A 27,465-nucleotide genomic window follows, 5' to 3' on the forward strand; every position below is an offset into this window, starting at 1 on the left:
AAGAAGTTTTGACAAAACATTTACGATGAAATCATGAAAATTCATGAGGTGAGAAAAGAGGTGAAAAAACGGGTGAGATCTCACCTCTTCACCTAAAATATATTTTTGGTGAATTCAGCAAAAATAAATGGTTCATTCATAACACCCTTTGTAAGCTCATAAAATGTTTGTTTTGAGGTCGAGCCACTTTTGGCTCCACCGTATTCTTTCAACCAAAACTCAAGAATTTCCTGCATGAATTTTGTATAAAAAGCAACCGTCTGAATTCCGGCGGTTGCTATATTCTTCACAAAATGCCTTATAATACTCTTCCCAGGACTTATTTTCCAACAACTTTCATGAGATAAATAAGAAATAACTTTCATTTTTCATTAGATAACTGTTATTTTTGACGAAGTGAAGATTTGCACTTCGTCAAAAAATCCCTGAAATCAAGAATTAATTCCCGTCAAATACAAAAAATGAGGGTAGAAATGAGGGTAGAAATGAGGGTAGAAATGAGGTTAGATCTAACCTTCTACCCTAAACATTATTTTTGTTCATGGACTTCGTCCTCGCCGCTTCGGTCTGAAAGACCTCAGGACTCAAAGAGTCCGTTTGCGTCTTTATGTTAAAATAAATGGTATCATTAATAATACATGACTGTTCTCATTCATGTCTGATTTACATCTAATGAAAAAGTTTAGAAGAATTTTCTTATTCTTTCTGGCATATTTTTGTCTTTCCAGTACTCCCGCTCTAATGGTCCCAGATGTGTTGGCTTTGACTCTCTCAAGTTCTTAGATGGTATAACATCTTCAACGCCTCCTTCATATCTTACTTTATAAGTGTCATCGTTTATGTTATAGCCAAGTATTTCAATAACCACTCCTCGCTTTGCTTCGTCAATGGTTTCAGCAAGTTTGCCATTACTACTTTCGACTAATTTATGTCGAGGATAAAATGCAATGGAGTCGTCAGCAGCTTTTATAAGATATCCATTACCTTGCGTAGAGTCTACGATATAATAGTTTCTACTTAACCTTAAACGTTTCTTTGTCAACGGTTTGTCGTCAAGAACTACACGAACTTTTGTACCAGGAATGAGGGTAAATTGTGTTGAATTTCTGATATTTTGTGTTTGGCTTCGTTTCTTTTGTATATACTTTTCTTCTTGTTGTTGTATCATTGAATTTGGTGTATGTCCTGTTGTAGAATGTGTTGAGGAATTATATACTTCGAGAAAATGTTTCATTGTTTCTTCGGTAAAGTCTCGCTCTTGATTTAAATCTCTGAGCGTTCTTATGAAGCGGTTTATGATGCCGAGTATGTTATGGTTATGGTCTTCAGTAGTGTAGTGAGTTATGTTATGCTTAATGAGAAAATCTGTGATTTCATTGCTGAGGTATGCACTGTCTTGGTCTGATGTTAAAGTACTTGGGCTATGTTCTGCTACAAACTTTTGTAAAACTCTTAACACTTCACGAGTTCCTTTATTTTTCATTGGATATGCATATGCTTTACGAGTGTTAACATTAATGAAGATGAGGAATGGTTTATGTCCTCCTTTTCTGCTTTGAATGAGAGTGTCAAATTGGTATGCGTCAGGAGTGTTGGAGTAAATTGGTAAAAAGTAGTCGTAAGGGTTTATTTTTGTTTGATGTACAACATTTTTGTCAAAGAACCTTTTCACTTCAGCTCTGTTAGTAAATCCCCAACTCTTTGCAGCTTCATTGAACTTCTTAAATGACCTCCATGGATGTTGTTCGAATACTTCTTTCAAGCTCATTTATGTAAAGTTAAAGATTTTATTCTAGGCTCAAGCGCGTTCATTGAACGCGGTACCATGCGAATATAGTCACAAATGGTGGCATATAATCTTCACCCAAGCCTGTTGGATTTGTTGTGAAAGTGTGTGAATGATTTCCTCCGGTTCAGTTTGTCGAAAAGTCTTTTTTGCTGCATTGTTATAAGATGGAGATAAAACATCATTGCCAGCTTCATACTCTGAGTTGTATAATGGGTGGTCTCTTAATGAGTGGCTATGGTCGCCAGAAAAGTTTGTAGTTCCCGTATGAGTGTGCGGTGGAAGGTTTGCTTCTTTAATTTTCTTCGAACCCCCTGTTTGCTTTGAAGAGTTAGCACAGTATAAGAATTTGTCTACAATCTGCTGCCATGTACCAAAACCTAAAACACTTGCTGGATTTGTTGAGTTCATTGACGTATAAATAGAGCCTATAGGATATAATGTTTGAAGAATCTGGGCCTTCATTGTTTGAAGCTCTGTTTTGTCGGCTTTATTGTCTAACATTGATGGTAGTTCATATGCTTCAAAGTTTCTGGCATGATCTTCGATATTCCTGCAACTCTTATCTAAATTGTTAAGAGTATCTTTTACGCTTGTACTCGGATTCTCTAAAGGTGCACTTGAACCCAAATCATAGTTCAATATTATGTCGTCTGCTCTAACAGTAGTGAAGGATTTATGTGTATGGTTTTTGTCTGCTTTGTTGTCTAAAGAAGTTTGAAGTTCATTTATATCGGAGATATTGTGTTTATGAGATTTCAAAACTTTGTTCGTTGCGTCAAGTTCATTTTTGTCCGCTTTACTTTTAATAGCATCTTCAAAAGTTATTTTTGACTTAACTCTCAAAGTAAATCTTGGTTCAACTAATACACCGTTAACAAAGAAGTATGAAGCATAAATTTCAGCGTTATAACCAAATGATTGTGGTGCTATACCTGTGTCATACTGTACAGTACAGTGTATGTCATAACCTTTAGCACGAATGAATTTATATCTTCTTTCATTAACATTTTTCGTCTTCACTTCTTCACTTCGTGTTAAATATCCATGATAGTCCGTTATAATCTGTTCGTCTGAACTTATATAATGAACATGGTTCTTGTCCGCTTTACTATTTAATGTAGCTTGAAGTTCATTTATATCGGAGATATTGTGTTTATGAGATTTCAAAACTTTCTTCATTGCGTCAAGTTCATTTTTGTCCGCTTTACTATTTAATGTAGCTTGAAGTTCATTTATATCGGAGATATTGTGTTTATGTTCTTTATCTGCTTTTTCGGCTAATTTCTCTTCTATCTCATTTATTTCAAGTTCATGCCTACCACCACCTCCCGAAGAAGTATTTTTCTTCAGCTCTTGAAGAACGTCCACTTCGCCATCTTTGGTGTCAATAATGAGACTTTGAGTTAAAACCTTTCCTGTCTTAATGGATGTTTGTAAAACTTCTTCTTCACCGTGTTCGGGGTCATGGTCGTCATCATATCTTGTGAAATCAGAGATGTTGTCATACATTAAGCATATCTGTCTCAAAAGTTCTGCTATTTGAAACTGGAACGAAAGATATACAGAACTTTCATCATCTCCTAAAGTCAAGTCTGCTTTCTTAAGTATTTCTTGAATGTATGCAATGAGAACAGAGTACCTTGGAAAATATTCGAACAATATTTCATTAGCTGTTGGTTTTGGTGGTTCTTCTGGAGTTTCTGTTGTTTCAGTTCCTTCTGTAGGTTCTGTTGGAGTTTCTGCATCTCTTGACTTCAATGCTCTTGCTCTCAAAGACCTAAATGTTAGAGCACCAGGTTTTACAAAGGACTTTATAAATGCTTTAATAGTTCCTGGTAAGTTATTGTTAGCATTAAGTAAGTTCCTTATGCTTCCATCATGTACGTCCATAGCACTATGTAAAAAATCTATACTTTTCTTGTAGTCAGCAATAGACTGACTGTGATTTTTTAAAGATTTGTCAATACCTTTAAGCCAATCTTCATGCATGTCTGATACTGAGCCAAGAATATCATTTGCTTCCTTTAGTGTATTTTGTGCTTCTCGTAAAGTATCCAATCCCGTACGTGCATTGTTTGCTATACGTCTTACAGTATCTATTTGACTCCTTGTTTCTTGCATCCAACCAGATAAAGTTTTAATAGTATCCGAACCATTTGAAATGAAGTTCAAAGCATTTTTAACGTCATCTAAAACTTGTTCACCAAGTACTGCCCATATCTTTCCGATTTGGTATTGAAGAACTCCATATGAAGCAGCTGTTAAACCAGTATTTATAAGGTCCCATATCCATGATTTAGCAGTTTTTCCATCCTTTCCATCCTTTCCATCCAAACCGTTTTCGCCTTGAATTCCTTGAATTCCTTGTATTCCTTGTATTCCTTGTATTCCTTGTGGTCCTTGAGGTCCGGTGTCACCCTTCTCTCCTTTCAGTTCATCTTTATGTTCGTTATAATATTCTAATGTCATAAGGTGTACATCATTACTGCTACCAGCAACGCCGAGAATTTGTTTCTCATTCATGACTAAATTCTTTAGGCATTTAATGTTGTCGTCAAATCGAAAGCTCTTTAACAATTCAATGAGAACATTTAATACTTTCACTAATGAGGCATCTACTGTAGAATTTATATATTGCACCGTTCCATCATTTATGATAGGAACCTTGCTTGTTGTAATGAATGGGTCATAAGTGTTAAAAGTATCGAAATCAATGACTTTTTTAGTCTTTCCATCGTCAATGACTAAATCATTGCCTTCAATGGTTAAAGTTGAGTTTTCGTTTACTAGTTCATGTGCTCTTCTTGCTTCATTTGTTTCATACGCATATGCAGCAATAGTCATATTTTAATGAGAATAAAATGTTGTTCTATTTGCAAAGTACAGACCCAAACGAATACGGGACAGTAAAGCTACAAACAAACTTAGGTCTTCAGAATGAAGCGCTTGCTTTCAGAGTTGTTGACTTCAATACTATCGCAACTTTTGTCATAACAGATGAAACAGATTTCATAGAGATTGAAATAGATGACAAAAGAAGTGTTATAACATTTCCTAACAGAGCAGAGTACAGAATAGATAAAATTGCTGGAGTCATAGATACTCTCATAAATGAAGAAACTATTGACAACATAGATGTCGAACTCTCTTCTGAGGGAACATTGAAGTTCAGTAGCAAGAAAGAGTTCAAGATAACACGAATGAGTCATAGAGTTCAATTGCTTCTGGGAGCATACCATATGCAACTACCTTTGAAAAGTGTTGACAAAACGATTGAGATGAAATCTGTTCCATACGTATGTTATGGCAACTGTTTGTACATTGAGTCAAAAATAGCTAATGTCACAGGCATTTCAGGAGTTAATAGTAAAGGTTCAGTAGAGTATAAATCTTTCTGTTATGAAGTAAATTCAATGTTCATTCCAAACGTTGCTGTCATAGCAACTCATTTAGGTAAATGGGTTCGCATTAGTCCTCATAATTTGAAAGACATGCAATTCAGACTTGTTGACTTTCAAGGAGAGCCTGTAGAACTGAAGGCACCAGTGCGAATGACTGTTGAAGTTGACTTTTTAGAAAATATTAAATGCAACAGCTTACAAGAGAACTCAGAGCTAAAAATATAAAGTATGAATGTTATGTATTAGGTCATGAACTTTGGTTGTTGCTGTTTGATGAAACAAATGAGTTAGTTATGTCAGTCAAGAGAACAGAAAAATATTGTGTTAGTGAAAACTGCACCAAGTCAATAAGATTAGGTTTGCATTATGAAGATGAGTTCGATACTGTTGAAGAAGTTTTGGATAGATATTACAAATTGCTTTAATTTACTAAAACATATTTCAAGCAAAGTTTATAGTAAGTAGATAGTTTTGTATACTCGTTTGAATATTTATACTTAAACTCAACTCCTGGAGTACCTGGTGTTTCAATGATGCGGATGTTACCTATTTTCATGAATATGGAGTTTGACCACAGCATTCGATTTCAGGGTCGAGATAGTCAATGACACATTGTTTCCCTGTTATTCGTGATATAACATTTTCAAGGTCCTCCTTTGTTAGAATTATTTGGTTCTTGCTTATAAGATTTGTCAAAAGCTTCTTATCGTCTTTGAGTAAAATTGTTTGGTATAACTGAAGAAGGTAATGGTCTACGTTATCTGAAGGATTTGTTTGAACATTTGTGTAAGGGTTGTCGTTGGCTTCTCTTGAAAGAATTTGGTCAGTGGTGGATACTCTAACTTAACATCTGATGTAGCGTTAGCGTTTGAAGCTGTGTTTAAATTCACGGCGCCATGCTCCAAGACCGAAGGTCCCGACTTAAGTTCTGGTTCTTTTTCTTTCAAACACTCCGAACTATAGTTCTTTATGACAATATTGTTTGTCGTTCGTGAGTCAACATTTGATGTTGGTTCAATTGGAACATTAACGGCACCAGCTAAGATGGATTTGCTTCTCATTTCATATAGAATAAAAACCTTTTATATGTATGAAATGAACAATATACTCGACAAGGGTTTGAATGTAAAGCTAACGAATGAAAATATTGTTGAATTCACTGAGACAGGTGCTGTGTATAAAGATGTAGAACTACTGAACAAAAGAGCTAAGGGAAGAAGCAGGAACATGAACAAAGGGTGGAAGCCTATAAAAATTTATGTCAATGATGGCTCAGGAGGTTCAAACATAAAGTATGCAGAAAGTTATAGAGTTTATGCTCTCAAAGGTGAAAAGCCTTCATTTAAGAACAGCTATTCTAACGCATATCCTCAAAAGCTAACGGATGGGGAAGTGGATGATATGAATGACAGCAAAAATATTAACAGAAATGGCGACAGAGATGCATGGAATTTGTTTACCATCAGTCAATTGAAGGTTAAACTTTAAAACAATGTTGGTCGTTCCCATGGAATATTTTTGACTTTAATGGTATTAGTCATGATATGAATCTCAAGGTATGAACGAGGAGAGATGAGAGACTTATATGCTTCCCAAATTTCTTCAAAAGGTAATGTTATACCTGACTGTTTCCAAATGAGTTCAATATCATAGCGTGAGAAACCTTGAAAGATAACGAAGTCAGTTATGAGACGTTTTATGTTTAAAGCTAAAAACTCCATGTTTGCATAAGTATTGCTACAGTTAAGTGGTAATGTCTGACTTTAGTATGATGTTAGCTAATGGTGAGTCAGGCTTTGACACTAAACCTTTTCCGGCGAAGTCGTCGCAAACGAGCAGAGTGTTTGAAGGATACTTTTTGAAGGGGTATTTTGAAAGTTTTGACAGAATGTAGTTTGTCAGTCGTTTCATATCGTAAACTCCTGAGTACTGACGTAAGTGGTGTTTGTCAATAATTCTTTCCATCTCCTCAGAAGTCTTTTGCATTCCTGACTGTATAAATTCAACGATGGCATAATATTTCCTCTTACGTCGAATGTAACGTTGAAGAAATTCAATGAGTTCACTGTCTGGAACTTTAACGACAGAGGCTTGAACTTTTGACATAAAATGTTTTCGCTGTTGAGTCCATAGAGTCTGAAGTTGCTGATATAATGATTTGGTCATAGTAAGAGTCGTTTCCTAAACGCTCTGTTATGAGTATATGACGAATGAGGTTAAATGTCTTACCTGAACCCATCTTTCCACAATAGAAATACACACCATTTGAACAGAACTCATAATCTTTGCTGAAAGGAAGAAAAGAGAAAGAGTTAAGTTTGTCTGTAGTTTCATTCATGTCTTCATCTACGTCATGTATTAAATGCTTCATTTTATCTCCATTAAAAATGCAAGTCAGAAATATTCAGAACATAGCACCGAGTCTAACTGACAAGAGTATAAAGATATACTATGAACACGTTATGATGAAACCTACCAAAATTCAAGAAAGTCAGTATACTTATGAATATCCAAGACACTGGGTAGAGTATGTAGGAGGTGAGAAAGCTATTGAAATCAGACAGGTTCGAAGTATTCCAGCAGGAAGAACAATATTATTGAAGAACTTTAATGTTTTGAGATATAATGATGAAACAAAGAAGCAAGATAGTTTTCCTGTTGCTGTGTATGTGAACCTAGACACAGGAGATGACATGAAAGTTTTTAACACAAAGCTTCAAACGGTAGTGAGAGAACAACTGACTGCGGAAGGACATCCATTACCTTCAGAAGTTACCATAGCATATAATTTTGAAACAAACTCAATAGATTTTAAAGTCATCTCTGCAAAGAAGTCAGGTTTTACATTTAATGAAGCAGATGTATATTCGAATGAAAACTTCAAAGCTATTGCATGGTTAGATAATGACGATTGCTTTAAGAAAATATTTAAATTCAGTGACTCAACGATGTCAATAGATGACCTTCGTGGAATGTTACCATCGACGTTTACAGTAGAAGGTTCAGCAGGATTGCTTACAAGATTGTCAATTGGTGGTATTTGGTCTCGTGAGAACATTGTTATAAAATCCAGTATAAGTGAATTTGCTGAAGAATCTATATTATGTCTTTCAAACTATATGTATTCGCCGCCGAAGCATTATAGTATAACAAACTTTGTCAGTAAGTTTAACATAAGACTTGTCGAACCTTCTTCAATGAAAGATGTTGTGCTACCTAAAGACGGAAAGGATGGACTCATTATTGAGATGATTTTAATAGCATATTAAATGAGCTTGTTCTTGAAGGTCATTCATGATGAAATAACTGTTGTAGAAGATGTTAGCAATTGTTCAGACATTTTGAAGCGTATAGATGATATAAGAAAGAAGTTAGATAGACCGCAAAGCGGTGAGGGCGAAGCCCGTGAGAACGCTTATGTTTCATTGACTTTCTCCAGTAACGAGAACTTTTATGAGATAATATTGAAGAGAGATGATTTTAATATGGTGTAAATGGTAGCTTGGGCAGCTTTAGGCGCAATGGGAACAAAAGCATTAGCATTTGGAGCAAAAGCACTTGGAGCTTATGACGCAGTAAATAAAATGAGTGGAGGAAGGGTTTCGAAGACATTAGATGCAAATAAAGGGAAGATTGGAGGCTGGGTTGCAAAGAAGTTAAGATTAAATAAAATAGGGCTCATAAATAAAGCATCCAATTTGGTTGCGACTGAGTCAGAAAATGCTTTAGGAAAGGACGATGAGTTTGCAAAACACGCAAAAGACTTTAATGACCAGATGAAAGGTGAAACAATGCATTTAAATAGAGTCGATGGAACTAAAGAAAATGTTTCTTCTCCACCAGTAGTTCTTCCGTATGGTCCCTATGGAATGTATGGAAACCCTTACGAAAGACCATTTGACCCATTGACTGGTGGAAGTAACTGGTATCATTACGGACGAAGAAGAAAGACAGTTAAGCTGGAGACAGACGTGAAGAAAGCAACTAAAAAGAAACCAAGGAAGAGAGTTATAAAGCAATGAATTCAACAGGGTGAAAAAAGGTGAAAAAAGAGGTGAGATCTCACCACTTCACCTAAATTTATTTTTGTGCTATGTTTTCATACGTGTGAGGGTGGTGATATCATTAATTTTTAAGTTTATTTTTATTATTTTTATTTTATTTTGGATGTAAATGACGAAAACTATTGAGATAACAAACTACAACGGTCATGAGTTCAAGAATTTGTTCTTCGTTCCTCGTGAAAATACATTCTATCAGATACGAGGGAGAAAGGGTAAAGTTAGTTTGAGCGTTTATGAAGGAATGAAGAATGGAAAGTTTATACAAGCATACGATACAAACGGTAAGCGTGTTTCATTAGCTTTGTCAAAACTTACTAACATTTATTTTGACAGTGACTTTGACCTATATGAAGAAGAAAGTGAGTCAGAAGATTATGAGCTGTTATGTGAAGCACAGCAATGGGAGGAGTTGCAATACTTTTGTAAGTGAGAACGTTTATTTTTTCATTAGTGAGTTCGTTAGTGAAAACGTTAGTGAAAACGTTTATTTTTTACATTAGTGAGCTAGTTAGTGAAGTGAAGTGGTTTGTGAAAACGTTTATTTTTACATTAGTGAAGTCGTTTGTGAAAACGTTTATTTTTACATTAGTGAAGTCGTTAGCGATGTCGTTAGTGAGGTGAAGTGGTTGGCGGCTTTGTAAATATTTAAGGTTAAGTTAGTGTTGTCGTTTGTGTTGCAAAATATACGTTACCGGTTTCGTAAAGTGTCAAAACCGTTAAGTGGTGTACGGAGGCGCGCAGTGCCTCAGTACACGACTTACCCATACTAACTATCTTATAGAGAAGTACGCAGATACTTCAAAGAAAATCATTTCACCAAGACGCGATTAGAGCATGCCGGGCCAGAAACAGCAGTAAGATATTGGGCGCTTTCACCCAATCTTATCTGGCACGCAGATGTTCATTATTTTAGGGGTGTTCGTGGCCAGTATATTTATGGCATAATCGACGATTTTAGCTGCAAAGTCCTAGCGTGTATACAAATACCAGATATGCTGGCAGCGACGACAGCGAACGTTGCGGCTTCCGCCTTCATTGAATTTGGCGCCCCTTATTGTTTCTGGACCGACAACGGTTCAGAAAATAGGGGCGCCTTTCAAGATCTACTTGATCTTTGGGGCGTCCAATGGCGGCATACAGACTCTCATTCTCCCTACCAAAATGGGAAGATTGAGAGATTCTGGCCGACATTGGAGCGCTGCCAAAGCATTCAGGCTATTCCTGCCTTTATTTGGGAGTACAATAATAACACACCGCATGAAGATCTCCCAATTAATCCATTAACTGGAACAAATTACACGCCAAATCAAATGTATCAGCTGAAACCGAAATACACAAATGCAGATACAGAAAGGTTGTGGCAAATATGGGATACAGATACAGGCATGACCGCTGTTGACACATTCACAGCGTAATAATAAACATAATTTTTTAATTTCATTTTTAACAAGTTTTTTTAAATGTATGTAATGAATAATTCATTAGAATATGATAATGCACATTGTAACAGAATAGAACAATCACCAAATTTTTTTTTGAAATTAAAAAATAAAAGTAAAAAGTCTAAAGTAATCTAACCAAAAAAGATATTTAAAAGAATTTTGGAAAAAAACAGAATAAGGATAATGATATTATTTTAGATACACAATCGATGTACTGAAGAATAATCCGGTAAAATGATGATATAAAATTAGATTATTTTACAAGTAGCTAAAAGAATAAAACTATAATATAAAATAAATGAAGTTTAATGAAACAATAAAGGTTAAATAAATAATAAAGATTTTTATTTTATATCAGTATTGAGAAGAAGTAACAGCTGACACTTGGTAGACAACTTCTTTATGTCTAGAAAATTCTATCTTGCCTTTTATTTTTTTCTCGCTGTGAAACGTTTTCGGTCATTTTTTTAAAAATTAATTTTTTGTTAGAGATAAGAGCTAAAACTTTGCAGACAACTCCCCCATGTCTAGCAAATTTAACATTCGTCTCCCATTTTTTATATTTGGTTTAGAATGTTCGAAAATGCGTAATATGGTCATTAATATTAATTGAAAAGAACCTTGAATTAATTCAGTCTGATCTCACAAAATATTTTAAATTACAAACTTTGTAGTTTGAATAGATAATTAGTATTAAACTCGAATAACTAGTTTATTTTTGAATAAAATTATTTGAATTTATTCAATTTTGTGAATTTTCCTTCAAAAATCAAGTTTAAATATCTTATTTGCCATATAATTATAAATACAATGAAACATATTCGAAATTGAAAAGAATGACTTTTTCTGTTCTTTCAATCATTCAATTTGAATTTTGCAATATTGGATTTCTCATCAAATAGCTATTAAAAACAACAAGCAATTTAACTTACATTCAAATTTATTTGTGTTATATTCAATCTTCTCAAAACTTATAATTTTCGGCTATAGCATAATTATATGCTATATAATATAATAAACCTATAATAGTATCATTCTTTCAATTATTTGAAGAGAAAACCGAAAAAATCTATTTTCGGTCTATAACAGATTAGTCATCGAATTTACATGCATCGAAAATATGAGATTTTAATCTAAAAATAATGTTTGAATATGAACTAATTATTTTTGAAAAATTTGGAAAGTGTAAAATATTCAAAAGTTATGTGAAAATTTATGCTAGATATAACTAACATAAGATAGAGAATTGTAAATTGGAATTAATCTTAATTTGATTTTGTGTTTGAGCGGGCGCGTAAAGGGTTGGCGTCCTAAGGCGTCCTGATGTAAACTATTTAATTTTTGAGAAGTTTACACCATAATTGAATAGTTTATGGCGTCCTGAGAGGAGATTTCAATGGGGTATGGCGTCCTAAAAAATAGAAGAAAATGATTTTTTCTCGATTTTTCTAGAAATTGAATTTTTTAAAAAAGAAAAAAATCAAAACGTATACAAAAAAAAAAAAAAAAAGTGGGGCTTCCAGGCACTTCGTGCCCTCTAGCCCTAAGAATTTTGCCCAAGACCCAAGAGGAGGACCGAACCCCAGCCGACCAGCCGGTGATAAAAACCAAAACCGTTGTTATTTACATCATATTAATGGTGTCGCTTTTCACAAATTATATATGTTTTCATGTTTGTCACTTTTCTGTCACTTTTCGGGTAAAAACATTTTTATTATTATATATAAATGAATTTTACAAAACCACCGTTACCGTTCTTTGGAAATAAGAGTAGATGTAAAGATATTATATTGAGAGAACTTAAGAACTACGAATGGTCTAACATTTGTAGATTTGTTCGGTGGAAGTTTCTATATATCCCATTTATGTCATACCGTATTTCCTGACTCAAAGATTATATGCAATGACTTCGACAACTATATGGACCGTCTCAAACATATTCCAGACACAAACAATATATTGAAAGAGTTAAAAGAAAAGATACCTATAGGTAAGATGGAACGTATACCATTAGATAAGAAAAATATTGTGAGAGAGGTTTTGAAAAAAGCAGAATATATAGACTGGAATAGTATATCTGCTAGACTATTATATAGTGGTGCTATAAGAGTTCATGACATTGAAACACTTATGTCAAAAGTTTTATATCTTAACTATAAAATGTTTTCAAAGAGGACATAGAAAAATATATTGAGGGTATAGAGTTTGTGAGATGTCATTGGACAGATTTGTATGAAAAATATAAAGACAAGGAAAATGTTTTCTTTTAGTGGACCCGCCGTTCTATAAACAATGGGATTTTCAATACCAAGTAGACTGGACTTTGAGAGACTCTTTAGAAACTTTAGACGTTATACATAACCATCCATGCTTTTACTTTACATCCGATAAAAGTGGTTTGGAAACCGTTATGAGATGGTTAGAGGACATACATGACTATGAGTTTATATATGACAAGATAGAATATGAGAGAGGTCCTATAAACTGGAGAAAGTGTCATAACAAAGAAATTTTATTAGTAAGTAAATGTGGTTTGAAATCGGACTACTTGTTTTAGGTTTTTTCCATTGTGTCATTTATTTATTTGACGCGGCAGAAAAGTACAGAGAATATGAAGATGAACCAATGCCTGCAAATGTTCAGTATATGTACTCGTAAGAGATATTTTTATCTAATATTAAATGGACGCACAGAACTTAGCGAATGCACAGCAACCTGGACAACCAAACCCAGAGAATATTCCAAATGAAGTTAGAATACAAACTGCAATGGCAAACTATGGTCAAGTGCCAACAGATGTACAAATGCAAACTGCCATGTCAAATGACGCTGCGTTAGGTTTGCCACCATGGTATGCAAATATGAGATGGAAAGAGTTTTATACAAACCCTGAAGTGGGATATAAACAACTTTATGCAGATGACGCAAACACAGGAGTTGACCCAGAATATGTTTTCTACCAGAGGAGAAACAGAATGTATGAGCTCCAGTTAAAGAATGCTATGGAACTCAACAGGAAACGTAAGAGACTAGGCGGACATTAGATTTTTACATATAGTAAAATGGGTTTCTTCAGTAGTATTGGAAACTTCTTCAGAAGAGTTGGAAGAGGTATATGGAATGGAATAAAATCTGTCGGAAAAGGAATTTGGAACGGAGTCAAAAATATTGGTAAAAGAGTAGGTCAGTTTGTTGGTATTATACCTAAAGACCCTGAACCAGAAGAACAAGCTCCTGTTATACAACAGCCTGAACCTGCACCACAGTCTAGTTGGCAACCAAATCCAACACCTCAACCGTATTAAAAAATTATATTTTACCGTTCGATAGTAGTTGTATATGAAACTAAGTTCTAAGTAAAACGCATGGTATAATGGAATTATTCTTTTTCTTCCATCTGTAGTAAACCATACTTGAAAGTCTGAAATACTTCCACTCGGCGGTTCATATAACTTTGTAGGTTTTTCGTAAAAGTCATTTGCCAAGCATAAGAAAGAGTTTTGGGCGCCAGAAAATGAAGCATGAACTATCACAGCATCTTGGTCGAAAACATCTTTAAATAAATATGGTTCATCTCTTACATATCGACTGTAAATATTTGCTAAAGGAAGTTTGACTTTCTGATTTAACATTCTTTGCAAATAATACCATGACATTGCAGTGAATTCTGTATATATTTGTTCGTCTTTATTTGGATTGTTTTCGTAGATTTGAAATGACACTTGTGAATTTTGTTTGTCATATACAATTCTCACATAAAGTGTGCTCTCGGTATTTGCATATTCATCAGCATATTTTGCATAACATGAATTTATTTTATCTTCTATATTTTTTAACGCAGTCTGTAGAGAAGATGAAAGGTCAACTTGTATTAGCTCAATTTCTTCCCACATTTTTCGTTTCCCTTCAGATATATAATCTATATGAAACTTTACAATAAATGGAAAACTTTTATCTTCTACAGACACAAACTTCATTCTACGAAAGCCAATAGCTTTTGTGACAGATGGGTCTCTTAGCCATCTTAATGGGTAGTCAAAACGATAGCCTTCATGCTTTACGGTCTCTGTCTCAAACTTTTGACCGACATTAGTAAAAAGTTCATCTAATGGTTTAGTTGTAGCAACTCTTGAATTTCTTTTTCTATTGAAAGCATATTTTATCTAGAATAAAATGTCGAAGATATTGCTTCCATAAGAGAAATACAACACAACCGACAACTCATTATGCAAGCTCTAAAATAAGAACACAACAAACTTTTCAAACTATTCTAAGATATCTGAGTCATTGAAAGAAGGAAACTTAAAACTGACATTAAACCCAATGACAGATGAGTTTCTATTTCAACAATAAGAACCATACTGTCTGTATAAATCCAACAAAAACTTTAAACGAGAAACCTATAAATGAACTTCTTTTGAAGGCAGATGTTGACAACAAAGCTGACAAAATATGTAGACGATGCAATAGCAAAAGAAGAAGAAAGAGCTAACAATGCTTATGCAACAAAAAGAACATACTCATCCTGAACTAGCAGACAAAACATATGTTGACAATAAAAGTCAAGTGAAGTGACAAGAGCTGAAAACGAATATTCTAAAAAGACTCATATACATTATATTAACCAAATACCAAGTCTTAAGGAAACATTAGAGACAAAAGCAGATAAGACTCATACACATTCTATATCTGATATTACAAACTTACAAGAACCTTAAACAGGAAAAGTGACGTTGGACATACACATACCATTGCAAATATTACAAACTTACAAGAAACCTTAAACAGGAAAAGTGCGTTGGACATACAACATTCTATATCTGAAATAACAGACTTAAACGTTAGCCTTGAAAATAAAGCAGATAAGGAATATGTGAATGAAATATACCAAGTTTGATAGGAACAACAAAAAAATATTGAAACTATTGTTGGTGACTTTTCTGTCAATGAAGAAAATAAATATTTTAGATGGGAGTTTGTACAGTCCTTAAGAAATGGTATACGGTATAAACTCATTCCGAAAAATAACAATGAAATGTATGTAAGCTATATAAAGAATGATGGTACACAAGTTAAAGTTCCATTAGACAACAACTGTTACTTAAACTTATATGGAGACGAACAAAAGAAATAATTTAAGAGTTTATGAAATGACAGATATGACATTGCCTGACCCAGCTCCGTACCATATTATTATGACTATGGATATGACGGCGGAGCACTACATGCAGATGAACAAAAGTTAACATTATATTTAGATTATTATAGATATAAAAGATATAATGCAATAGAAAAAACGAGAATAGTATATTATTATACAGATGACAAAAATAAATATTATAGTCAAGACTTTACCTACCCTGAAAACATAAGATTATATTATAAAAAATATTCTGACACAAACCAGAAGAAACCTGAAATGGTTGCACTATATTTTAAGTTCAAAAGAGACAATCCTATATTATCTCATATGTTTGATTTAATGAACCCAGTAGGTTCTATTTATACATCTATGGATGTAAGAGGTCCTCAAGCAATGTTTGGTGTTGGTGCATGGGAACAAATAGTCGACAGGTTTTTGTATTGTGCAAACTCTTCAAAGGAAACAGGTGGAAGTAAAACGATTTCAGGTGCAAATTTACCTGCACACAGTCACTACATAGATTTAAGTACATCTCAAGAAGGTTGGCATAAGCATAGATATTGGGATTGGACAGGAATGACAAAAGGTAAAGGATATGATGTTAAAGACAACGTTAAGTTTGCTATAGATTGTTACTGGAGTAACACTGAGGGAGGAGGAAGCCATACACATCGCGTTACAGGATATACGCAAACAACGGGACAAAGTAAAGAATACATGCCACCTTACATGACAGTTTACGCATGGTATAGAATTGCTTAGTCGTCATTTTCAACTTCTTTAGCATATTCGTCAGGAGTTGTCTTATATTTGTTAGGAACTGTCTTTGAAAAGTATACCATGAACTTTGACAAGTTTGAAACGAGTCTGAACAATAGTAGTTTTATCTTCTGCTTGCAGTGTGTACATTTTGCCATGTTTGCCTAAAACTTCATAATATTCTCTTGTATACTTTCTTCTATTTTTACGAACACGAATGTGAGTACCTGTCGGGTTCCCATTGTTGTCATAGTCAATAGTATTTTCATATGGGTCGCGTTTAGGTATTTCTATTTTTACTTGTCACCTTTCTGAAGTTTGAAGCCCGGCATTCTTTCTTGTTTGTCTCTTTTGACTAAATTATTAAATATATAGTCTTTCTCTAAGTCAGGGTTGTTTTTCATTTCTTCGGGGAGTGGTTTCCCAAACCTTTTTGTTTACGGTTATTGTAAAATATTTAAAACTTGTCTCATCTTTGCCATGGAGAAGTGTCTATACTTGTCGTCATATGACATTTCATTTGCTTCACCACCTTGTGGTTGGTTTAAGTCTCTTAACATTTTATACATCCGTCAATGACACCAAGAGCAGAATGGTTTTGGTCGACAATGAAATATTGGTTTACATTTTTTGAACGCAGATAGTTTTTTACATCATCTGATTTGAAAGAACTTTCACAGTCAGATGTCAGTTTTGTTGGATGGTATTTGTCAACGAATATTGTCAAAGCTGCTAAGATATCTAAAATAGCTTTGGACTGTAATGGTATGGCTTCACAGTATCTTGTGTTTTGACCAACAAATATTAACCAGTATGGTGGTCCATCTTCTCTATACCTCGGAATGTTTTCCAAGATATCCATAAACCAAGCATTTGGTGTTGAACTAAAGATTTTTATCATGAGTGCTTTCTTTGTCGCTTTAGAAACATAGGGGTCCTTGTTTGGATTCGTCATTTTTTACCCTATAAGAAATGGGTTTATTTGGCGCATTAGCAGGAGTTGCATCCAGATTTTTACCCGCAGTGGGAACAATAGCTAGAGGTGCATTTGGAATTGGAAGGAAGATTTTGAGTACATTAGGTATACTTAAAGAGAAAGCACAACCTATTATACAAACTGTACAGAAAGGTTGGGAGGTAGCACGAGATGCAGCAAATCTTATTCCAAATCCTGAAACAAGAGGAAAAGTTCAAGGATGGATGGACAATGTAGGAAGACAAGCAGGAAACTATTATAACAAAGCAAATGACTACTATAACCAAGCAGGACACTATATGGACCAAGGTGAAAGATTCTTTAACAGAGGATATAACCATGCACAACAGTGGGTAAACAATAACCAACCGCAACCACCTCAAACGTGGGGAATGTAAAATTTTTTACTGAGATGAAATGAACAATACAGCATTGAGACAAATGGGTTCAAGATGGATTTGTCGACTTCCAGCAGTTACACCACGTGTTTGTCAAGTTCTTCCTATACCTCAGGAAGTTTTAGACCGACTTAAAAAACCTAAACAACCAGTTGAAAACAAACCAAACTAAAATTTTTACTGAGATGAAATGACCGAAGAAGTTGAAACCGTAGATTTGACACCACAAACAAAAAGTTCAGAACCATTGTCAAAACCTGTCAAAGAACTTACAGATGAAGAGAAAAATTCAATAATAGAAAGTGCCAGGTCTGGAAATACAAACCCTAACTACAAAGTCACTTTTCATAGAAATGGAACGGCTAGTATCTCAAAAAAGAAACAGACTCTCACAAATAAAATATTGAAGTCTGAAGGAGCTTTCGAGACAACAGATGGAAAAGTTTACTTCACTGACCAACAGTTCATTATAGAACATCTCATTGACTTAGAGTCGAAATATTCTAAACTTTACAACAAACACAAAAAGTTGAAGGAAAACAAAAACAAATGGCATATGATATTTATGAAGATGTTAACGACACAACTGTTCCTGCAGGTGAGGTAAAGTCAGAGGAACCGAAAAGTGACGAAAAAACCGATAGAAGAAGAAAAACCAAAAACTGAAGATAAACCAAAACCAAAGTTTAGTTTCCAAACTAAACCAAGTCAACCTTCATTAGCTGGTATGGGTTGGCGTCAAAGACTTATGGCAGCAGGCGGTTATGTAAAGTAAAGAAAAAAAATATTTTTTTATTTTTATAAAAATGCCCCCATATAGAATGGATAGAAAGTCTGCTAGAATAAAAGCAGAGTTACAAAGATATGGTTGGAGAGTTTCGAAGAATTTTAAATATAGGAAGGGAAGACCCATAAAAGTCTATGACAAATTGTCTGGTCTTCGCTACGAAATGGATTTGGAAACAGCACGTGCCAATTATCCAAACAGACTAGAGAGGTTAGAAGAAGAACGTCTTATGGACATGCCTTTCGATGTTAGTGAACCTCAAGTTGAAGGACACGACGGCTTTGCCAGATTCTACTGGAAACATGACGAACAATTGCATCCTTTGAGAAGGAAAAAAGGAAAAGGTGAAGACGCACATGCTCCCATGGAAAGAACAAGATATGCATATGAAAAGTATCGTGAAGTTAGAAGTCAAATTACATCTGGTCGAACCTTTACAGTAAACTTTGACGAAGGAAAGAACAAAGAAGGCTTCATGGGAGTACTTGCTGCAATTCAAGACGGAAATAAGAAAGGACACAATCTCAGATTGACCATAACAGATTTGGATGGTCACATTTACTATGCACATGGCAATGAACAAACAGCCGCAAAACTTCTTGACGCTTTCAAGACTACAAAGAGAGAACAAATGGTTGACTCAGACTCAGACATTTTGAATGCAATTGAAGGAATTGCAAGTGTCAAGTTCGAATGGCATGAACCTAACCCTCAAGCAGTCAGACAACATGCTGGATACTTCCCCTTCATAAATAAGTCTGACATTGACTTGACAAGGTATGGAATTTACAATTCAATTGAAACAATTGTCAATGAACCTTGTATTCTTACATGTCTCAGGAACTCTGGTCTTGTTACAGATGAGAAGATGAAGTATCTTGAGTCATGTGTGAAGACAAGGTACATGCTCAGAGGTCAATTGGCAAAAATTGCACCGTTGGCAAATGTCAATATCCAAGTCAACATACCTACAGCTAAAGGTTCTTCACATGACGACTATGTTGTTGAGTTCAATTTACCATGGTTGAAGATTGTAATTGTCCACAACCACTTCATGTTGAACGAAAGTCTTACAAACCCATTGTTCGGAAAAGGCAAGTGCAACATTGTCAGAGCTGTAAACATTCTTTTCGAGAAAGGTTTGTTGGAACCAATTCCAGATGACAAGCTTACAGAAAGTTTTGTACCAAAAGACGAAACAAACTTTTCACTGTTAGCAAGACCAAAAGTTGTTCCAGACAAAGTTCTAGTACAAAAGAAGTACACAATTCCACAAGGAGTTGGATTGTTCGGATACCAACCTGAACCAGAAGAACTTCCAATGAGGTTGCAAGAACTTCAAGATGCTATAAATAAACTTCCATTGAGACATCCAATTGACGTCAAATTGTATTGGAGAGCATCTTGAGTTAGGTCAGAAGGTTTTATATGAAACAGGTTGCTTCGACGATGTTTATGAGATAACAGGAGAAGTTTTCTCAGAAGATAAGAGACTCACTTGAATTTCCACAAACTGGACCAATTGGTTGCGCAAGTTCGACTCAAACGAAAAGATATACTATGTCGACCTTAACGCTGCGTACATGAGGTTTGTCAATATATTCCGACTGGAATTCCAAACGAAGATGGTGAGTTCCCGGGAAGAACTATACAGTTGGAAAAAGTCATACAACAACTGTATGATATTAGGAAAGCTTCAAACCCCAAACTTGCAATGACACTCAAATTGCTTATGAATTCGACATGGGGATATTCCATTAAGAAACCTCAAGAGATGAAGAGTAAACATTATGAGAAGGTCGACAACTTTGTTGAAAGGTTTTCTCCTTTTGTTTTGAAGTACGAATCACTCAAGCGTCAAAGTGGCTTAGTAACCACATTAAAACCTATTGTTGAACATTGGTCTTACCCTCAGTTCGCAAAGGCAGTCCTTGACAACTACAACAAATTCTTCTCCGAAGTCAAATCCAAAGTGAAGTTTACTATGAGAACATTGACGCACTCATGACGAACGAAGAAGGATACAACAAACTCATTGAAATGGGAATGGTCGTTGAAAGATGGGCTGCTTTTAAGCTAGATAAGGTATTTTCCGAAGTTCATGTCCTCTCCAAGCGTAAGTACTGGGGCATACTTGAGACGGCACAGAAATAAAACATTGCATGAAATAAAAAATTATTTTTAAAAAGTGACATTTTTAAATTTATTTGAAATGTACGCTGAGTTTGTTGGAGAAGACCGTTGGGGAAACTTGTTTGTTAGATGAAAATATGAAATGGCATACCATTTTAAAACAATATATTTTTACATATATTAAATGCTTCAGGTTGAAAAACAAAGAACAAAAGTAGCAGATACAAAACCGTTAGACTATATCTTTACAAATGCTGGTAGGACTATTTCAGATGAAGAATTTCATCCCGAGCATTACAGGTTTGACTATCCAATTCGTTGGCTTCAAAGTCCTTCAGATGCAAAGGCAATAGGATTTAGAAGAGTTTTGTTTTCAAATAGAACTAACGCATTTATGTTCGCAGTATATTTTCATGGGCAGTATAAAGGTCCTGATGGTCTAATAGACAAATTTGACGAAATGAGAATCTTTACAGTTCGTTCAGACGAAAGTCTTGAGAAAACTCTAAATGACTTTCAAACTCAAAATGAACAAATATTATTGGAATTTCAAAAAAAATACGACTCTTTACTAAATGGAACATACTATCTGAAACTAGAATATGACAAGATGAACTCCACCGTTTCATTTCAAAAGATTGAAATTAACCCTCCAGGAGATACAGAGTTTTTATTTTGGGAAGTAGACAAACGTTCTTGGGCACAATTTCTTCGGTTACTAAACCAGAACGAACCATTACCAGATGGTCCATTTAAATTTATACTTCCACCAGCAGATTTGATGGTTTATAGAAACGTGTTTGACCCTCAAAATGTTATGTGTCATGCAAGTTTCAGTTCAAGCAACAATAGTTTTCTATGTATTGGTAAGGACTTTTATGACTTTGCTTCTAAATTCTACGAACCATCTAGTAACAGTTTCTCTGACTTTCAAGTTTGGTTCACAACAAATGGTGTGCAACATATTATTCCATTGTACTATGACTTTTATCTCGAATTGTCTTTCATATATAACTACGGAAAAGTGCTGAAAAAGTATTGAAAAATAATGTTTATGTTAGCATGTTAGATCTCACCCGTTTTCTCACCTCTTTTCTCACCTCATGAATTTTCATGATTTCATCGTAAATGTTTTGTCAAGACTTCTTCGTAAACTAAACGTAAATGTTTTGTGAAGAATATAGCAACCGTCTGAATTCCGGCGGTTGGTTTTTATACAAAATTCATGCGGGAAATTCTTGAGTTTTGGTTGAAAGAATACGGTCGAGCCAAAAGTGGCTCGACCTCAAAACAAGCATTTTATGAGCTTACAAAGGGTGTTATGAATGAATTCAGCAACATACATCCTGACCTCGTTCATTTTGTTGCTAAATTCAGTAAAAATAATGTTTAGGTGAAGAGGTGACATCTCACCCGTTTTCTCACCTCTTTTCTCACCTCATGAATTTTCATGAATTTCATCGTAAATGTTTTGTCAAGACTTCTTCGTACATGTTTTGTCAAGACTTCTTCGTACATGTTTTGTCAAGACTTCTTCGTACATGTTTTGTCAAGACTTCTTCGTAAATGTTTTGTCGAAACTTCTTCGTAAATGTTTTGTCAAGACTTCTTCGTACATGTTTTGTCAAGACTTCTTCGTACATGTTTTGTCAAGACTTCTTCATCGTAATGAGCGTAAATGACTCAAAAATATAATTTAGGTGAAGAGGTGACATCTCACCTGTTTTCTCACCTCTTTTCTCACCTCATGAATTTTCCCGAAATAAAAAATAAAGTTAGTTTTATTTTATTTATTTTTTTTTATTTTGTATAAAAGAACAGAAATGTCAACAATCGGCACAACAACAATTCAAACTACAGCACCAAACTCGTTAGTTATGAATCCAACATCTATGTTAGTAGAAATGAAAAACTTCATTCCTTCTTCATATACTTTTGAAACAGAAATCCAGAAGATAAAGCAAGAACTTTTAACAAGTAATTTAGACTGTAGTGCGAAAGATGAAGAAAATGAACAGTATCTTTATGAAATGCAGGACATTATTGACCATTTACCCAAATTGCCTGAAATCCAACAGCAAAAACTAACTATTCCTGAATTCGACGAAATTGAAGTCAAAGCAACTGACTCAGTAGAAATAAAGAAGTTCATACGAAAGGTAAATTATGAATTCCTTGGTTTTCATTGCAACCATAAAGTTATGGACAAAGATTGCGATATGGTATATAAGAACATCTCTGACATATATAAATCTGAAGAATTTAAGACCTACGACAACTTTGTTTCGTTAGTTGCAGAATGTGTATGGCAGATAAGAGATAAAGATAGAAGAGGTAAGGTATGGAATGAACAGATAAAACCAGCAGCTTTTGAGTTAAAGAAAACCATTGACGCCTTGGTTGTTTTAGCAGGTAAGGTTTCAGAATATAACGCAAAAATGAACCCGCAATGTTCTAAATGTAAAGCAGCAATGAGGAAATATAACTACTCCGTCAAAGAGATAGAACGTATGCGAAACGACTATGCAGATTTAAAGAAAGAAGCAGAAAAGCCAGCAGAAAATAAAATGGACATGTTAGAATTTCTGAACAAAAACTATCCAACTGCTGACGATTTCCTTCTATCTGACGTCAAGAAGAAGTATAAAGAAACTTTCGGTATCGTTAAAACATTCGATGTACTAAAAGAAGAAATAGAAGCTACGAAATTGTTTAAAGTCATGAACCATCGCAACATATACCATGTAAAACGCTTGTAAATAGTTATGTTAGAAAAGAGGTTAGAAAACGTGTTAGATCTAACATGTTAACATAAACATTATTTTTGCTGAATTCAGCACAAAATTCTGAGTAAAATGGCATATGGCATGTGTCAAACCGTTGAGTTTTCACAAAATTCCAAAAATAACGTTTACCATGTAAAACGCTTATGTTAGAAAAAATGTTATTTTCTAATATTCTAACATAAACATTATTTTTGAGGAAAAAAATGAAGGTTCTATACGGTTTCTAACCGTTAACAAGCTTGCCTTTTACATTCTGCCTGAGGAAGTCTTTAACAAGCTCGTTAATTTCAATTAGGTAAATTGCCTCGTCGGTAGGTTCGACTTCGACCATTGCTACTGACATTAGCAGTACTTTTACTGACAGTAGCAGTACTTTTACTGACAGTAGCAGTATTTTTACTGACAGTAGCAGTACTTTTACTGACAGTAGCAGTATTTTTACTGACAGTAGCAGTATTTTTACTGACAGTAGCAGTATTTTTACTGACAGTAGCAGAGATTTTTATCGTTGTGGTCCGACGGTTAAGCCACAAACGAATGTCCCACGTCCCACCAACCGAGTCCAATCTCAATCCAGAAGAACCGAAAGCACCAGCCCCTGCACCTCAGTTCCAGCAATTCCAATCTCAAACCAAATCGAAGAGAGACCAAGAGTTCGAAGAAGGTCTGAACCGTTTACGCAAAGATTATGCCACAGCTCCAATTGAGAGAAAGTTGTTCCCGGACCAAAAATATAATTTAGGTGAAGCCCACATTGCAACAGCATTTACAAGAAGTCTATGTACATAATATCCTTTCAAACCAGGAGCCAAATTCTTGCGATTTTCATACGGAATCTCTTCTCTCGGTTTTCCGAGAGAAGCAAGCATATGCCATTTTACTCAGAATTTTGTTGCTGAATTCAATAAAAATATATTTTAGGTGAAGAGGTGACATCTCACCCGTTTTCTCACCTGTTTTCTCACCCTCTTGAATTTGTCAAAACTTCTTCGTAAACGTTATTTTTTAAATTTTGTGAAAACTCAACGGTTTGACACATGCCCTAAAAATTATTTTACTCAGAATTTTGTTGCTGAATTCAATAAAAATATATTTTAGGTGAAGAGGTGACATCTCACCCGTTTTCTCACCTCTTTTCTCACCCTAGTTATTTTATAAGCGTTTTACATGAATTGTACGATGTATATTTGAAATCTTAAACAGTTTCGTAGCTTCTATTTCTTCTTTTAGTACATCGAATGTTTTAACGATACCGAAAGTTTCTTTATACTTCTTCTTGACGTCAGATAGAAGGAAATCGTCAGCAGTTGGATAGTTTTTGTTCAGAATTCTAACATGTCCATTTTATTTTCTGCTGGCTTTTCTGCTTCTTTCTTTAAATCTGCATAGTCGTTTCGCATACGTTCTATCTCTTTGACGGAGTAGTTATATTTCCTCATTGCTGCTTTACATTTAGAACATTGCGGGTTTTTTTGCGTTATATTCTGAAACCTTACCTGCTAAAACAACCAAGGCGTCAATGGTTTTCTTTAACTCAAAAGTTGCTGGTTTTATCTGTTCATTCCATACCTTACCTCTTCTATCTTTATCTCTTATTTCCCAAACACATTTTGCAACTAATGAAACAAAGTTGTCGTAGGTCTTAAACTCCCCAGATTTATATATGTCAGAGATGTTCTTATATACCATATCGCAATCTTTGTCCATAACTTTATGGTTGCAATGAAAACCAAGGAATTCATAATTTACCTTTCGTATGAACTTCTTTATTTCTACTGAGTCAGTTGCTTTGACTTCAATTTCGTCGAATTCAGGAATAGTTAGTTTTTGCTGTTGGATTTCAGGCAATTTGGGTAAATGGTCAATAATGTCCTGCATTTCATAAAGATACTGTTCATTTTCTTCATCTTTCGCACTACAGTCTAAATTACTTGTTAAAAGTTCTTGCTTTATCTTCTGGATTTCTGTTTCAAAAGTATATGAAGAAGGAATGAAGTTTTTCATTTCTACTAACATAGATGTTGGATTCATAACTAACGAGTTTGGTGCTGTAGTTTGAATTGTTGTTGTGCCGATTGTTGACATTTCTGTTCTTTTATACAAAATAAAAAAAAATAAATAAAATAAAACTAACTTTATTTTTTATTTCGGGAAAATTCATGAGGTGAGAAAAGAGGTGAGAAAACAGGTGAGATGTCACCTCTTCACCTAAATTATATTTTTGAGTCATTTACGCTCATTACGATGAAGAAGTCTTGACAAAACATGTACGAAGAAGTCTTGACAAAACATGTACGAAGAAGTCTTGACAAAACATTTACGAAGAAGTTTCGACAAAACACTTACGAAGAAGTCTTGACAAAACATGTACGAAGAAGTCTTGACAAAACATGTACGAAGAAGTCTTGACAAAACATGTACGAAGAAGTCTTGACAAAACATTTACGATGAAATTCATGAAAATTCATGAGGTGAGAAAAGAGGTGAGAAAACGGGTGAGATGTCACCTCTTCACCTAAACATTATTTTTACTGAATTTAGCAACAAAATGAACGAGGTCAGGATGTATGTTGCTGAATTCATTCATAACACCCTTTGTAAGCTCATAAAATGCTTGTTTTGAGGTCGAGCCACTTTTGGCTCCACCGTATTCTTTCAACCAAAACTCAAGAATTTCCTGTGTGAATTTTGTATAAAAAGCAACCGTCTGAATTCCGGCGGTTGCTATATTCTTCACAAAACATTTACGAAGAAGTCATGACAAATTCAAGAGGTGAGAAAAAAGGTGAAAAAAGAGGTGAGATCTAACATGCTAACATAAACATTATTTTTCAATACTTTTTCAGCACTTTTCCGTAGTTATATATGAAAGACAATTCGAGATAAAAGTCATAGTACAATGGAATAATATGTTGCACACCATTTGTTGTGAACCAAACTTGAAAGTCAGAGAAACTGTTACTAGGTGGTTCGTAGAATTTAGAAGCAAAGTCATAAAAGTCCTTACCAATACATAGAAAACTATTGTTGCTTGAACTGAAACTTGCATGACACATAACATTTTGAGGGTCAAACACGTTTCTATAAACTGTCAAATCTGCTGGTGGAAGTATAAATTGAAATGGACCATCTGGTGGTAATGGTTCGTTCTGGTTTAGTAACCGAAGAAATTGTGCCCAAGAACGTTTGTCTACTTCCCAAAATAAAAACTCTGTATCTCCTGGAGGGTTAATTTCAATCTTTTGAAATGAAACGGTGGAGTTCATCTTGTCATATTCTAGTTTCAGATAGTATGTTCCATTTAGTAAAGAGTCGTATTTTTTTTGAAATTCCCAATAATATTTGTTCATTTGAGTTTGAAAGTCATTTAGAGTTTTCTCAAGACTTTCGTCTGAACGAACTGTAAAGATTCTCATTTCGTCAAATTTGTCTATTAGACCATCAGGACCTTTATACTGCCCATGAAAATATACTGCGAACATAAATGCGTTAGTTCTATTTGAAAACAAAACTCTTCTAAATCCTATTGCCTTTGCATCTGAAGGACTTTGAAGCCAACGAATTGGATAGTCAAACTTGTATGCTCGGGATGAAATTTCTTCATCTGAAATAGTCCTACCAGCATTTGTAAAGATATAGTCTAACGGTTTTGTATCTGCTACTTTTGTTCTTTGTTTTTCAACCTGAAGCATTTAATATATGTAAAAATATATTGTTTTAAAATGGTATGCCATTTCATATTTCTCATCTAACAAACAAGTTTCCCAACGGTCTTCTCCAACAAACT

The 27,465-nt window shown here is 34.6% G+C and overlaps 10 protein-coding genes and 5 pseudogenes across 15 annotated transcripts, besides 4 other annotated features; 8 read left to right on the forward strand and 7 right to left on the reverse strand.

The window, feature by feature from the left end:
* Positions 1 to 9,707: part of a mobile genetic element that runs on past the window's edge.
* Positions 683 to 1,483, reverse strand: TVAGG3_0576280 (integrase core domain containing protein family; the record flags this gene model as incomplete). The annotated part of the gene is made up of 1 exon (XM_051239034.1): positions 683 to 1,483. One exon carries the CDS (start codon positions 1,481 to 1,483, stop codon positions 683 to 685), a length of 801 nt encoding a protein of 266 aa, XP_051096858.1.
* TVAGG3_0576290 lies at positions 1,809 to 2,968 on the reverse strand (annotated as a pseudogene). The gene has a single exon. A coding segment is annotated over exon 1 (1,160 nt).
* On the reverse strand, positions 3,088 to 3,910 carry TVAGG3_0576300 (organellar and viral DNA polymerase type B; the record flags this gene model as incomplete). Its single annotated transcript, XM_051239035.1, has 1 exon — positions 3,088 to 3,910. A coding segment is annotated over one exon (823 nt), but the record flags the coding sequence as incomplete, so codon positions are not given.
* On the reverse strand, positions 5,612 to 6,251 carry TVAGG3_0576310 (annotated as a pseudogene). Its single transcript has one exon. A coding segment is annotated over exon 1 (640 nt).
* TVAGG3_0576320 (uncharacterized protein) lies at positions 7,578 to 7,971 on the forward strand (the record flags this gene model as incomplete). Its single annotated transcript, XM_051239036.1, has 1 exon — positions 7,578 to 7,971. A coding segment is annotated over one exon (394 nt), but the record flags the coding sequence as incomplete, so codon positions are not given.
* Positions 8,685 to 9,212, forward strand: TVAGG3_0576330 (protein of unknown function, DUF4107 family; the record flags this gene model as incomplete). Its single annotated transcript, XM_001294775.2, has 1 exon — positions 8,685 to 9,212. One exon carries the CDS (start codon positions 8,685 to 8,687, stop codon positions 9,210 to 9,212), a length of 528 nt encoding a protein of 175 aa, XP_001294776.1.
* Positions 9,364 to 9,684, forward strand: TVAGG3_0576340 (uncharacterized protein; the record flags this gene model as incomplete). The annotated part of the gene is made up of 1 exon (XM_001294774.1): positions 9,364 to 9,684. The coding sequence occupies one exon, from the start codon at positions 9,364 to 9,366 to the stop codon at positions 9,682 to 9,684; it is 321 nt and encodes a 106-aa protein (XP_001294775.1).
* Positions 9,708 to 11,067: 1,360 nt separating the features above from the next.
* Positions 11,068 to 11,783: a mobile genetic element.
* Positions 11,784 to 11,984: 201 nt separating this feature from the next.
* Positions 11,985 to 12,190: a mobile genetic element.
* A 1,187-nt stretch (positions 12,191 to 13,377) lies between these two features.
* Positions 13,378 to 14,001, forward strand: TVAGG3_0576370 (annotated as a pseudogene). Its single transcript has one exon. A coding segment is annotated over exon 1 (624 nt).
* Positions 14,002 to 14,005: 4 nt separating this feature from the next.
* On the reverse strand, positions 14,006 to 14,852 carry TVAGG3_0576380 (annotated as a pseudogene). The gene has a single exon. A coding segment is annotated over exon 1 (847 nt).
* Positions 14,853 to 15,294: 442 nt separating this feature from the next.
* Positions 15,295 to 27,465: part of a mobile genetic element that runs on past the window's edge.
* TVAGG3_0576400 (uncharacterized protein) lies at positions 17,992 to 18,144 on the forward strand (the record flags this gene model as incomplete). The annotated part of the gene is made up of 1 exon (XM_051239037.1): positions 17,992 to 18,144. The coding sequence occupies one exon, from the start codon at positions 17,992 to 17,994 to the stop codon at positions 18,142 to 18,144; it is 153 nt and encodes a 50-aa protein (XP_051096861.1).
* TVAGG3_0576410 lies at positions 19,124 to 20,172 on the forward strand (annotated as a pseudogene). The gene has a single exon. A coding segment is annotated over exon 1 (1,049 nt).
* TVAGG3_0576420 (organellar and viral DNA polymerase type B) lies at positions 23,094 to 23,651 on the forward strand (the record flags this gene model as incomplete). The annotated part of the gene is made up of 1 exon (XM_001283169.1): positions 23,094 to 23,651. The coding sequence occupies one exon, from the start codon at positions 23,094 to 23,096 to the stop codon at positions 23,649 to 23,651; it is 558 nt and encodes a 185-aa protein (XP_001283170.1).
* On the forward strand, positions 24,216 to 24,467 carry TVAGG3_0576430 (uncharacterized protein; the record flags this gene model as incomplete). The annotated part of the gene is made up of 1 exon (XM_051239038.1): positions 24,216 to 24,467. One exon carries the CDS (start codon positions 24,216 to 24,218, stop codon positions 24,465 to 24,467), a length of 252 nt encoding a protein of 83 aa, XP_051096862.1.
* Positions 25,278 to 25,763, reverse strand: TVAGG3_0576440 (organellar and viral DNA polymerase type B; the record flags this gene model as incomplete). The annotated part of the gene is made up of 1 exon (XM_051239039.1): positions 25,278 to 25,763. A coding segment is annotated over one exon (486 nt), but the record flags the coding sequence as incomplete, so codon positions are not given.
* On the reverse strand, positions 26,510 to 27,370 carry TVAGG3_0576450 (uncharacterized protein; the record flags this gene model as incomplete). Its single annotated transcript, XM_051239040.1, has 1 exon — positions 26,510 to 27,370. The coding sequence occupies one exon, from the start codon at positions 27,368 to 27,370 to the stop codon at positions 26,510 to 26,512; it is 861 nt and encodes a 286-aa protein (XP_051096864.1).

This window comes from Trichomonas vaginalis, chromosome II, assembly GCF_026262505.1.
Source record: "Trichomonas vaginalis G3 chromosome II, whole genome shotgun sequence".
Taxonomy (NCBI): domain Eukaryota; phylum Parabasalia; order Trichomonadida; family Trichomonadidae; genus Trichomonas; species Trichomonas vaginalis.